Source organism: Bacillus rossius, chromosome 15 (genome assembly GCF_032445375.1).
Source record: "Bacillus rossius redtenbacheri isolate Brsri chromosome 15, Brsri_v3, whole genome shotgun sequence".
In the NCBI taxonomy this organism is placed as follows: Eukaryota; Metazoa; Arthropoda; class Insecta; order Phasmatodea; family Bacillidae; genus Bacillus; species Bacillus rossius.
Window position 1 is genome coordinate 5,152,911 of NC_086342.1, and position 13,978 is coordinate 5,166,888.

General features: G+C 36.6%; 1 protein-coding gene across 3 annotated transcripts in view; it reads left to right on the forward strand.

Moving 5' to 3' along the window:
• The window catches only part of LOC134539486 (hypoxia-inducible factor 1-alpha inhibitor-like), a 61,385-nt gene that overhangs the window by 12,199 nt on the left and 35,208 nt on the right, over positions 1–13,978 (forward strand). Inside the window, exons 5-7 of one of the 3 annotated variants that reach the window (XM_063381562.1) lie at positions 1,457–1,627; positions 4,308–4,415; positions 6,800–13,976. In XM_063381562.1, the coding sequence (XP_063237632.1) occupies positions 1,457–1,627; positions 4,308–4,415; positions 6,800–6,808 (288 nt within the window). In that variant the 3' untranslated portion in view covers positions 6,809–13,976. Of the gene's footprint in view, positions 1–1,456; positions 1,628–4,307; positions 13,977–13,978 lie in introns of those variants that run through there. The other 2 variants (XM_063381561.1, XM_063381560.1) reach the window with 2 other exon arrangements.

The following is a 13,978-nucleotide window of genomic DNA, read 5'->3' on the forward strand; positions in this document are numbered from 1 at the left end:
CTAAAGTGTGCAGGCTTGCAAATGTAGTTAACTCGGCATTTGTCAGAGAGCGCGCGTTGCATGCAATGGGTGAGATATCGATATTCGACTACGTGCGTGCGCTCTATACGGGAAGCAACATAACCAAACATGAATGATTCCAATTAGTGCTGGCTACATGTTTATAAGCGGTACACCGCGGCGACGCAGACGATCAGATAAAGGAAATAAGCAAATAACGTTTAAAAAGTCTTTAAAAAAAATGTACAAGTCAGACAACCTTGTATTTCCGTTAATTAAATAAATAGTGGTAATGTCCGAATAAATATTAGATTTCTACTTTAAAATACTTGTTTTATATGGAATAGATACCTACACAAAGTGCTCTGCATCTAATAGCGGGACCAAAAACATCATGCGACGTTTACGCCAGAAGTTTTTTTATCCCAATTTTGACGGCCTAAAATATAGGTGCGACGATTACGCGATAAAAGAGGGTAACTAATTTTTACATTACGACATTGTTACATTTTTCAAACGCACGTATACTTGTTGATTTATTTTTATTGTTCCCAGTAGGTAGACATACTTATTACCAATTATTATATTGTGAAAATGCTTCATGTATCAATCAAAATGACACTTTTTAGTGAAGTATCAATGAACAAGTAAGTGTTGTATTTGCTGAAAATTTTGCTATGTTTATGAATCAGAGTTCTAAAAAAATAAAAACAATTAACACCGAAACCTCCTATTTTAAAAATGAAATTGGCCAAAAAAATAAAACTATAAAATATTGTCTGTACTCACATAATTAGATTATTTAATCTGCAATACTTACATTCAACTAACAAATTAAAAAAAATATCACTGATACCACGTAAAACATAAAACAGTATTTTACGCGCCACTCCTCACAGAAGACAAGTCCCAAGTTACATAAATGCCAGAACATGCTTTTTTTTTTAGTTGTGCAAAGATTGAACTGTGTATTGTGAAAAACCTTAAATTGAATTCCAATATAGTGAGTTACTTCAATATTATATGCAAATTTCTTCAACATTATATGCAAATCAATACACTATATAATATTAATAATGTTAAAGATTGAAGCAAAATTAAAAAAAAGAAAAAAAAAGAAGCTAACCCAGAATACAGATATTTTGTCATTGATATTATCTTTGAAAGATTTGTGCAATGGGAGTGCATGACTTGATGTAAGCTTTTGGACATACGCCACTGCCCATTGCTAAGCACTTTTTCTGTTATGGAATTTTATGTGGTGTTTATATCCTGTTGACAACAGCGAATTTTTTGCTTAATTTGTGATTTTTGTCTTTTGGGTATTTTATTAGTTTTCTTCGACAGAAAAAGTGCATAGCAATGCCATATGTATGTCCCAAAAGCTTACATGAAGTCATTTAGTCCTAGAGTCTCCTGTACTGATGGACGTCTCGCGTTTGTCGGGACCCGGCAGGTGGACTTTGAGCGGCCGGACCTGGGGCGCTTCCCCAAGTTCCGGGACGTGTGCGGGCAGGAAGCGGTGGTGGGGCCCGGGGACGTGCTCTACATCCCCGTCTACTGGTGGCACCACGTCGAGTCGCTCATGCGGGGTGGCTACACCATGTCCATCAACTTCTGGTACAAGGTCCGTGGCCGCCGCGCCTCCCCAGTCGGGCTGTACTGCTCCAGACTCCTCGCGAAGCTCTGGCTCTGTTAGGTTTCTCTGCTGACCATGACCACATTTCTGTGTACGTGGATTCATTTTAGTTCCATTTGTATCGTTTAAGAGGCCACTCCAGTGTTTCAGGGGCACTACGCAACCCGCGTTAACCTCATAAGATTCAATGCTATTTTCATTTTGCTTATAACTAATTAACTAATATAGATTTCGAAATGACGCTTGCTTGATATGTAAGACAACAATGCTCTTATCAAAGCCCCTTTCTTCAAAAATGTGCATAAATTATGATTTTATTCTAATCTTTACTAATATGCGTAAGTGTATTGTCTAGGTTTGAACCATAGTTTATGCATGTTTTTGAAGAAAGGGGCTTTGATAAGAGCATCGTTGTCTTACATATCAAGCTAGCATCATTTTGAAATCTATATTAGTTAATAAGTTACAAGCAAAATGAAAATAGCATTGTATCTTATGAGGTTAACGCGGGTTGCGTAGTGCCCCTGAAACACTGGAGTGGCCTCTTAAGATTAGTTCTCGGCAATAGCCGCGTATAATAACCCATTGGCCTCATCATGCCTTTCAATTCGCTGAAAGTGAGTATAATTGGTCATCTTTGAATAACATGGGAAAGTGACTGACTCCTGTACATTACGGAGGTTGCTTCGGCATTTCGCCTGTTCTTCTTTCACATATGGTGGCCCAATGGTGGGTAGTAGTGGTCCCAGCCGAAAATGTATAGCGGCGATATATTCCCTCCCGGACCACCAAGAGGGGGGACATGAAATAAAATTCAGAGAAAATTTTGTCGCTGACAGCCAAAATATTTCTTAGAAATAATTAAGGGTAACACTGTAAACAGTCACCAGTTTACAGTATATTTTAATTATTTCCTTTATAGTCTTTATTTTTCACATACATTTGTGAGATTTTACTACCCCCCTATCATTTTAATGAAATAACTTAGCTACGGCCACAAAATTTTGCGGTGGTTGTAGAACTTCATTCGATTAAATATAATCCATATGCGCAGTGTTAAATTTTAAATACTTTCTCAATTGTTTACATTATGATGATGTTGCAAATAGTTTTTTAACCTCATGATAGGGGTGTAAAGGTGAAGTAGAAAAGTGTCCTTAAATAGTCATCAATTTGATTGCACGAGAGGGTACGGACCTTGATTAAGGTGGTGGGTTTAAAACCCACGTCGCCTCTTGTCTCCGATGACTCCGGTGTGGACGATGCACCGAGCTCTGGCTTGTCAGTTGCGGGTCCTCCAGTGACGAGGCAAGGGGGGAGAGGGGAGGTCCAGAGGGTCCAGACCCCCCCCCTCCTCCTTCCTTTCCGAATTTTAAAAGAAAAAAAAAACATGCGAAAACAGAATTAGAAAATAACAAATTTAACCACATAAAGTTACAAAGATATCTATCATTTTGGAAATATAATTGTAATCCATAGCGGGTAGCAAGGGTGTATCCCCCCCCCCATCATATTACAGCCCTCCTACACAGAGGGGGCAGGAATCGAGTTTCCAAGTACATTCTACATTTCATGCCAGTTTGCACATGTGTTACTGTAAAATATGTCTTTCTTACAAACTTGAAATATGTGTTTCATGTACGTATTTATTAACATTATGGTATGTATTTATGCCTTGTCTCGATGAAATCATCAAGCAGTGGAATTAAGAACAAAGTTTTAAAACAATGATGTAAAAACAAACATTACTTAAGGTTAAGATGTCAAGTTTTCTTTTCGCAACCAAAAAAAAATTACTTAAAAAATTTTTTACGTGTAAACGTTGGGAGTCCTAAAAGTCTACCAATCCCTGAGATTTCAGTGCGACAAGCCATTTTTCTTTTTAAAATTCCATGATGAAGGGTGCAGGGCCGGCCCAAGGTAAATTGGCGCTCTAGGCGAAAAACCTTAATGGCCCTCCCCTCCCCCCCTTCCTGGCCGGACACCCCAAAAAAAATTTTTCCTTGCCTCAAAATACTTCACGTAAGCCCTAAGATTTTGTCAACAATCAAATGTAAGCAGGCTCGTGTTTATTATTTTTTTTTTTACTTTTTTACTTATTACAAATCATAAACAGGTCACCGTGGACTTTAAAATAATTACTTACATCGATATGAACATTCCTAAACTGTTACAAAAATCCATTTTCATATAGTTTCAATAATCGTTGAACATGTTGTATCAGCTGTTGTGTGTCGTGCTGCGCCGCCCCCAGCTACTTGGCGCCCTGGGCGGTTGCCTAGTTCGCCTATATGGACGCGCCAGCCCTGGAAGCAGGGACGCAACAACAGGGGGGGGGGGGGGCAAGGGTATTTTGCCCCCCCTCTGAAACCTTGAAGTGGGGGGCAAACGGGGGCAAAGAAAATGCTGTGTAATCAATTTTTAGATAATAAAACTGCTTAAATAGCACCATTTTCCACCTTGAAATACAAATTTTCCCGGGGGAGGACCCCCGGCCCCCCCGCTCCAATAGGGGGGATCGATGATTCTTTATAAAAAGGTATATTGCCCCCCCTTTGGAAATTTAGTTGTTGCGCCCCTGCCTGGAAGGGTGCTTGTGAGATGCGGTGTGACGGTTGTGCTGGTCGGAGCGGTTGACGCGAGCGGCCGGCGGGCCGGGCGGTTGCAGGCGGGGCCCACGGGCAGCGTGACGTACCCGCTGAAGGACCACCAGAAGGTGGCCATCATGCGCAACGTGGAGAAGATGCTGGTGGAGGCGCTACACGACCAGGAGCAGGTGGGCCCCCTGCTGAGGGCGCTGGTGCTGGGACGCTACACCGAGTGACTCCGCCCCCTCCCCCGCAGGGTGTCTGCTGGGTCCCGCCTTTGAATATACATACTGTACAGAAGTCGCGAGTGGATAGGACTTACTCTACGTTTTTTCAGGAGCGCGTGACGAGCAGCTTGGGAACTTCACCGCTGCAGGGCGCTGCCGTAACGCCCTGTGTCGTCTCAGGTTGTTATTTGCACGTTAGATGCGCAGCACTGTCGCCCGCTGTCATTCCCCCGCACCCCCTCTGCCAATCTTTCACTGCAGCTCAAGGTCGTTCAAAGGGAGTGGAATTGGGTGTTTGAAGAGTTCGACGCTTGTCCGCTAGGGACCACCACAAGTCGATGCCCTAGAGATGGTGGCGATTGCGGCGGTGAATTAACCGACTACCTCAAAACCGTATTAGAAATTTTAACCTGGGCTGGCGACTTCTATACAGTATATATATTCAAAGGTCGCGGGGACCCCCACGCGGCGGGGGATAGAGAGCCCCGGAAAGTCGAGAACACTTTCCGATGATACTTTCCCGCGTCCCCTTTTTTTAACCGGGGCCCCCGTGGAAATTACGAAAGTCCCGAAGACGCCATGCATCGCAGGAAAGTTGGCGAAAGTTCAAAGAACTTTCAAGAACTTTTCAATATTTCTTTTTTTCCTTTAGCGTTAAGGATCTCGACGATTTCCCCCGAGATGTCATGAATTGTAGATTAGGTCGCAGAAGTCCAAAGAAATGTTCGAGAATTTTTAATAGATATATATATTTTTTAATTCACTAGAACGTGTGAATGCAATCGAAACTTAGTGAAACCTTACAGTATTGAATGGTTGAATGGCAATATGGTTTTTAGATACATTAAGTTCGGTTTTACGCCACGCACTGCATTTGAAAACGGGATTTTAATTTAATCCATTTATCTTGTTAAATTGGTTAATATAAAATCAGTGGCTGTCATTAGCTACATTAGCCCAAGGTTTTTTAAATGCACGCAAAGGGCCAAAAGAGGTAACTAACTTTTATCCCTGCAATCCAGTAGACATCCTGAAATATGCAGCAGGGATCCAGTTTTGTCACGTGACTTTCTTCTTCTGCTGTTTGCCAGCCACTTTAGTTAGCCACGTTGCGAAGTAGAGTACTGGCTGTAAACGCATGACTGGGGAATAGCGGAAGAGAAGTCACGGAAGTGATTTAAGGGATCGGAGGTGGTTTTGTCTGGTGATTTGCAGAAATGGAAATATCCAAAAAAATTGTACTTATGTTTTTTTTTTAGATTGATTTTCAAATCGTCTAAAAAAAGAAAAACTTTATTGTCACATCAAATTGTTACAATTTACATCAACGGGGATTAGACTATTTTGACAATTTCCTAATGTGTTAGCTGGCTTAGACAGCAATTTTTGTATTTGGGCCACTGTCTTCTGATCATTGGCTTAGCTTTAACTGGTTCACACGTCTGTTGTTGCAGGCCAGTGATTTGCTCAGAACTGTGCCAGTTGTGTCGATAACTTCTGGTCCGGTTCCACTCACAGCACTTGCGTTTTAAAGTGTATTTTGTGTTTAGCTGTTTGGTGAATCAGGTAAAACAATTCTTCAATATCTTTGTGTTGTACCATATAGTCTTTCACTGTAGTATGGAATTGCTCAGTAAGTAGGCCAGATCTAGGTAGATGCCCATTTTGGAAGTAGTGATAATTTTGTGTTGGTCTTCCATAGTTAATTTTTATACACACATTTTACTCTCCAGCATGAAAAAATGTATCAGTGGAATTTTACAAGAATTTTTTTTTTAACCTGATTTAAAAACATTACATTAAAAATTAATGTGTACTGGGCTAGAACTGTTAGGCTGGAATTCGGAGCCATTATTTGTGAAACACCTACATGCCACGTTCTACGTGCTACTTATTTCGACAGGTAACGGAGTTTCGTAATCAGTCAGTGAGCAGTTTGGATCTTTACTACAGTTGTGTGTCTTTTTTTTTAAGTCAAACGTGTTATTTTATTTGTCCTGACCAACACGCAAATGTTTAACCTTATCTTGGTCATAATCTTGCAAAAATGACTACCACATTTGTTTGCTTTATTGCACTATTGCATAGTCGAATGCCAACTGTTATCTGAGTAATGAAAAAAAAATCCTTTGAGGTTTTAAAAAAAAAACTTTATTTGGGTATTTTCAAATTATTTTGACGGAAAGGTAATCTCTTTGAACAGGCATGTAATTGAATCAAATCTATATATACTTTGATAACTCGATACCCATCGATACTTGGTTGAATCAATAGTGTCAAGTATAAATCCTAACTTTGTACTTGAGATACTGGAAGAAGCCACATTTGTTTCCTTGCTTATACAGGCTTTCTAGGAATACCGAAGCGTTCCAACAGCTGCCGTTGTATCTGAACAGCTGGAATTTTTTAACAAGAAGAGAATTGGATTGATCCCTAAAGAGTTCACTTGCTTGGTTTCCTAAGAAAAATTTGTAGACTTTGAGGAACTTTTAATAACATTAATTTTTTTTCAGTCTATATTGTACTCATCGTATTTGTGTAAATAATCTATACTTTTTTGTTAACATATTATAATTTACTAAGTATGTAGTTTGTGGAAATTTTTTTAAAGGAATATGTTTATATTTGATTTTGAATTAATTTTTAAGAACATGTTTCTGTTTTCTAAATAAAATATAGTGTATAGAAAGTGTTGAGAGTATCGAGCTGAAAAAGTATAAAAAAACCAATCATCAAAATTCCATCATCCCAGTACACTGGAAATAGTTACACAAAATGCTTCAAAAAGAAAGAGTCATAATTTTCATAGACTATTGCACATTTTGCACTTAAGTTATTAGATGTATTATTCTCATTAGATTGTTTTTGTCGGTATGCTACCGAAATGACTACAAATACCAGCCTAACATTCAGGAAGAAATATTTGTACATATTTTTTGTATGTGAGCTTTTTAAGTGAAGTAGTAATGTATATTAAAACCATATTGTTTAAAAATGTAATTTTTTTTTGTATATACAGGACTTTTTTGTGTGTTTGTGCAGTTATTTAGCTTGTCCGGTCTCAAAGACTGGCAGCAGAATGTCATTTTGAAATAATGGTGTATTCAGTGTAAATAGAGTGAGGCTTATTGCTATTTTGCTGTTCAAAATGAACTACTACGCTATGAGTTGTGTATAATCTGTGTTGTATATAATATTGTGTCTTGTTTGTACATGTATCGTTTTCATACAGTATTACTAAGTGCTTATAATTTGTGGTGAAATGAAGGTAAAAACTTATTTGATATCTTGCATAGTCTTAAGTTCGTCACCTCTATCGAAGAACACAAATGTTTTGGAGATGTTTTTTTATAATCTGATTTTTCAACTTCAACTTGAAGGAAAGAGTGCATTTTGTTAGACGTTTTAAGAGTAACAAGTGTTGGTATGCTTATGTCATTCTGGATCATATTAAATGCAATTGTACGTACAGGTGTTTCATTTGTTGAAGTTGTCTTACATGTACCTAAATAAGTAAATATTAGGAAAGCTCCGAAAATATTGCTCTAATTTGTACTTGGTATTTTTTTTCGGTTCCATGGTAGTGTGTGTATAAATATTGGGTTTTAAATGTTTGTCTTGTTTGTATGGATCATTTGCCTCTTTCTAAAAGTCAGGCACAAATTTACGGCTCTAAGACCCTGCGTACAGTTTGTTAATATTCCCTGTAATTTTTTTGGCTTAATGTTAAGCCGTAGTTTATTCTTGTCGGTCTGGTTAGGCTTTCGGCTCCATGGGGTGCCATTCTTCTCTCATCTCATCTGCGTTGATTCGTAGAGACCACAGCGTGTGGATGTGGCACGTCAAGCTGAATTACATAGTTCGTGTGCACCGTGCGGGCTGGGAGTGGTTCCGTAACCTCCCAGCCGGTGGCGTCGGCGTACAGCTTGGTTCAGTCTGCTGTCTGCCAGTCGTACACGTCAGTTGAACTGGGCGCAAAGCTCGGGAGATACAGTGCTGCTGTTGTGTGGTCTGTAGGGTAGGCGGAACTTGCCGCGTTTTAGGTTGGCGAGATGATTGGTTCTCTGAAGATGCGGAAGAGTGAGTTTATTTCAGGGACCCTGAAGATCAGTGAAATGATGAAATCTTTTAATATCAATATTTAGGGACACCTGTATTTCGCGATATCATTTCATGTCAAGGTATTTCACAAAACACTGTAGCTTTTTCTAAGGGTCATGGCAAATTGTGAGGGTGCAGCAGTACGGTGACCACATTCTCATTGGCCCCGTCAAGAGCGGGACGACACCTCTCACCGACCTCAGCCAATAACCACAGGAGAAAAGCTACAGTATTTTGTGAAATACCTTGACACGAAATGTATTCGCGAAATACAGGTGTCGCTATCAATATCTACCGATATTCCAAGTTTCTGATGTAATTGATTTCCAACTGATACACGTGAAGAACGTGCAACTTCATCCATTCAGGCATCACCCATCTTCTCTGTTTACCTTTTTATAGCTCTGGTTTTTTTTTTTCGGTTATCAACTGTTAAAGAAATGTGTCAGTAATTGGATCAGTATTGGTTTTAAACCATTGTGTTTCACTACTGAAGATGTTGGTGGAACGACCACTGCATTAGTTTGAAATGTCCTCCATTTTATGTATCTAAAATTCTAAAGTGTGTCGGAACCAGCGCACAGTAGGTATTCCATTTCTCTAAGCGTCAAAATCTTCATTTTGTAACATAACAGCTTTTTTTTTTTGTGTAGTGTGTTTTTTCTGTTTGGTACCAGTGTTTTTTGAGGTAGACTATTGCATTTACTATACAAGCGTACTGTGTTGGTTAGTTGCACTTAAATGACTATTAATGTGGTTTCTAGAAGAATATTTTGTTCATGTTAGAAGGAAGGAAAGTATGCTTGTCAAAGTTTTGTATTTAAGGTTTGGATAGTGATTGATGTAGATACTAGATACAATATCATACACATGTGTATTGTAAGAGAATTGTTTTTAAGTATTTAAGTATTTAAATATTTTAAGAGTTTAGTCATTTTTGGTGTGAAATTTGGTTTTGGGATGCTGCTGTTTTAAGCCTGCAAATATTTATGTTTAAAAGCTAGCTTGTATGTAAATAATAACAGTATTTTATTGCAATGGTGCATCATATTTTGCATTTCAGAAAATGTGTCAGCAATGAACACATTTTGCTACCATGCTGTTATGAATATTAATGAAACAACAATTTCATGTTTGTGAATGACAATAGTTCCAGTAGTATATTTTTATGTAGTTTCTTTTTTACCGTCATCAGTCTGTAGGGTTGGCATTCATCACTATACTGTACTGATAGTTTTGAAGGTTAATTGATTACAAGTTTTACTATCACATACTTCTAATGATTACTTTTTATGGAACTCTAATAGCAATGGTTACAGATTTAAAATTTTTATTTATTTTTATGTTTGATATGCGTGTAAACTTAACAATTATAACTAGGTACCTATATAAAATTTTGTTAGATATTACATTTTTTCATCTTACGTATTTCTTATTGTACTCTTTATATTCCACAGTTTTGTGTGCACAATGTTTTTGTATTGCTGTGCATGGTTGTCACGTCTAAACATTCCTATGGTTTTTTTTTTTCTCTATCAGGTTTTCATTAAGTTGGTACTGTATGGATGCTGTTAATGTTGTGGTTCATTACGTATTATGCAGCACAATCGTCGCTACACCGCAACAAATTAAGAGCAAATTAATAAATCTTGGTCTATAGACAGAAAGAGTATACCTCATTCCCGTACTTGAGTAAATTTTTGGAGTTGTATTATGGCTGTTGACCAATAACATTCTAGAGGAATATCTGCCATGTGGCAGAAACCAAAATAGTATCCTGAACCAAAATTTTTTTGTCATTTTAAACAAAAAATATTGCCAGAATGTTTAGAATTATGAGTATACAATATACCATAGTGTTTTTGTGACCAAATTTTTAGAACACCCGTTGAAGGGGTTCTCCCACCTGCCACAAAATCATGCTGTAGGGTGTCTGAAACACACATTTTTACGGGAAAATATTAAATCTATTCATAATCCATTTTTGCACGAAAAAAAAAAACCTGTCAGACTAAGTAATGTATACCCATTACAAAGAACGTACATTTCTTGTTCAAATTTTCTACTAAACACGAGAAACCCATTTCAGTGGTTGTCGAGATGTGAAATTACTCTTCTGCACATACATTTGAAAATAGTAATTATTACTTGTAATCAGTTGCATTCTTACTTGAATGTGAGCATAATCACGGTTTTCCTATGTATTTTATTGTGTGTTGGACTAGTCTTTTTTTTGAAGTGTTTGCCTAATATATAATATTAGTTCATATTTTTTTGTAGAAATGTTTTATTTCCTTTTTGCATTCAAATTTTGGATCTTAAAATGTGTGTAATTTGTGAATATTCAAACTTTTGGTGATGACTGTAACTGTGGTTAATAATTAATTAATTTAGCAATCATTCTAGAGATATTCATGTTGTATTTGAAGCTTATATTCTAATCTGGCTGCTGGAATAACTGTTACAAACCAAATAGCTGTGATTGTTGTTCGGGATAGTTTGGGGTACTGTGTGTGGGTGAAGCCAATGGAAACAATGTCTTGGTGAGGGATCTTTTGGTACACTCACTTGTTTTATCTTTATAAAAGAGTGTTCTGATTATTTGTATACTTTGTTAATAGGTCAAGAACGTCAGAAAGTCATATCAAATGGTTTAATGGGTGGATGGAATAGATTTTGTCTGGGCGTTATAATGAGTGAATAACAGTATTATTGTTGATTCAAGATGTTATTTTGGACATATGGCATTACTGGTTTCACTGTGTGAACAAAAAAGATGAATATTTAAAAAAAAATTAATATGCAAACACACATATAAAAAGCCAAATTCAGCCGACACTACTGTTTTGTCATTGTAATTTAATAATATAAGCATATTATATTTTTTATATAAGGTTTTTTTCTACTAAACAAGTCTTCTAATGGTTTTAAATATCAAAAAAGGTTTTAAATTCTTTTTAATTTTATGTATCTCATCAGTAAACTATTTTTTTTATTTTTACTGATTTACTTTGAACTTATATAGTAAATGTAATTAGTGATAAAATTATATGTTAGTGCTACAAATATCAGATGGTTTTTATGAACTTAATGGCAAATTTTTATGTCACACCTAGCATGTACTGAAATAATGTGATGCAATAGAGTTTTCAATTAACTGTTCCTATGTACCTTTTGTCTTTAAACACTGTATTTCTAGTATATCATTCATAAATCAATAAAAATTAGATCTTCCCAAGACAAAGAAACCTGAGGTTTTCAGGGTTTTTGGGAGAAACTAATTTTTATCGATTTAACGAATGTTATACTAAAAATAGCATGATTTTAAGATTGAAGGTTAAATACAAATGTTAAATCCAAAAAATGGTTTCATGCTTTCAGCACACGTTAGGACTGACATAGAAATTTGCCCTTAAGTTCATAAAAACCATTAAATAAGTACCTGTGTAATAGATAAAAACCTTTTATAAATAATTAAAAATGGTTATATTGCTATATTATGAATGAATTAAAAAAAAATACAATAGTAGAAACAAAAAATTTGCATTACTACCCCCTTAATCCAGCACTTTTACTCTTGTAGTATTATGTAATCTGGCAGTGATGTAGCAGCTCGCGTTTAGATTTTTCTGGATATTTTTAGGCAGATACGCGTTTGTAATTTTGACCCCCAAGTAAAATACTGCTCTGCCTAAGCATTTAGTTCCCTCTGTGTTTATGATATTTTTTTTTGAAGAAGAGAAGATAAAATATCAGAATCACAGATGTGGTGTGAGACTTTTTTCAAGCAGTGTCTTTCAGATGCATGTTTTATTGCCACAAGTTGGTACAGATGTGGTCCGATTAAGGAGCTTTTGCTGTACTAAAAATTTTACCTCGTCCTGTATGTTGTGTCATCTTATTCTGAAAACTTCTGATTCATGGCTGTACTGTTTACTTGTTTTTGTTATTCTACAGTATCTGCTGTATTGTCTCTCGAAATTTATATGGTATTTATTCTGGAGGAAATTTGTCGCTAGTTGTGACCATGGAAATTTTATTATTCATTTTGGTGTTTGGAAATTCAAGTTGCATTCACCAAACAATTGTTGAAAATAAAATTTTTTTGCGCTAATGTAAATTTTGTAAGTAAAATATAAGTGAGCTTAGTAGTGCTTGTTTCTTGTACAATTTTTATTTCTTATTTTTCAAGTTGACCTGACAAAGTCATGGATAATTCCAAAATTGTATTTTGTAATTTGTATGTATTATGCTTTGAGGTGATGGAAGGGGGATTGTACCAATTTTTAATGTATGGGCTGTGTGTCTAAATTCTGTATTTTATAAAGTTTATTTGTCGCAGCGTCAGGCTGTACTTTACATTCTTCATGTCACCTATCATGGTATCCTGTGTTGAGTGATTCATCCAACTTACGTACTTTTGAAAATTATTATTATTATGATGCACCAAAATAAATATATTTTTGAATAGTGTGAAACGTTTTGTATGTATCTTCAGTGTTTAAGTAGTTCCTTTACAGGAATTTTATTTCAGGAAAAAAGCTTGAAAAAAAAATTGTGTTCAAAAATTTTACGAATGGGTTTGGACAGTTACGTTATCATTCTCAACATGCATCACTGCCTTTGTGGTTATTGATTACAGGTGTAATCTTGCATCACCAAAAATAACTTACTGCCTTTACCGAGATCATGCATATTTTTTTATAGCTTCAGGGGGGATATATATCCCACTATCCCCTGGGAACACCACTGGTTATTTATGACACACCTCTTTGGAGTTGTTGACGTGCTTTCGTTGCCGGAATCAGCTCAAGAACATATGTACGTATTTAACTAGCCAATGTTGATGTTGGTCTGTAAAAATATTGCTGGCACAGCGTAAGCAAGTAAGAATGCTGGATTATGTCTCGTGAGCGGTTGCGAGTGGTCGAATGGAGAAATCACTCACCTGCCATCGTGCAATCCAGGTTTGATTCTTGGCAGTGTTGTACCCAGATTTTTCTCGAGTTAAAACCATTATGGGTTTTCCCTGGACACTCCAGTTCCTTCCACCAGTACATTCCGCCAACAACCCCCGCTAACTTCTCATCGTCTCTAATGACGCTGATGAGATGTTAGGCCCTTATTCATTTATTCTTGCTCTTGTGATGATGGGTTCAATAAATTACAAGGAAAAAAATTTCAGTTGCAGCAGTGTGGGAATGAGTTAATGAACGACAATGAAGTGGATTTCGTGTAATGGTGAGGCAAGTTGATGATTTCATAAGTTTTTAATTAATGTGTTCACATTTTATTTTTGATAGCTCATAGTTAACTTATGTCAATATTACAACCCAGCCTTCTATTTTTGAATTTTTTTTTGTAAATATTTATTTAATTTGGTTATTTGGCTTGTATGATATTTAAACAAAAAAAAAGAAAGA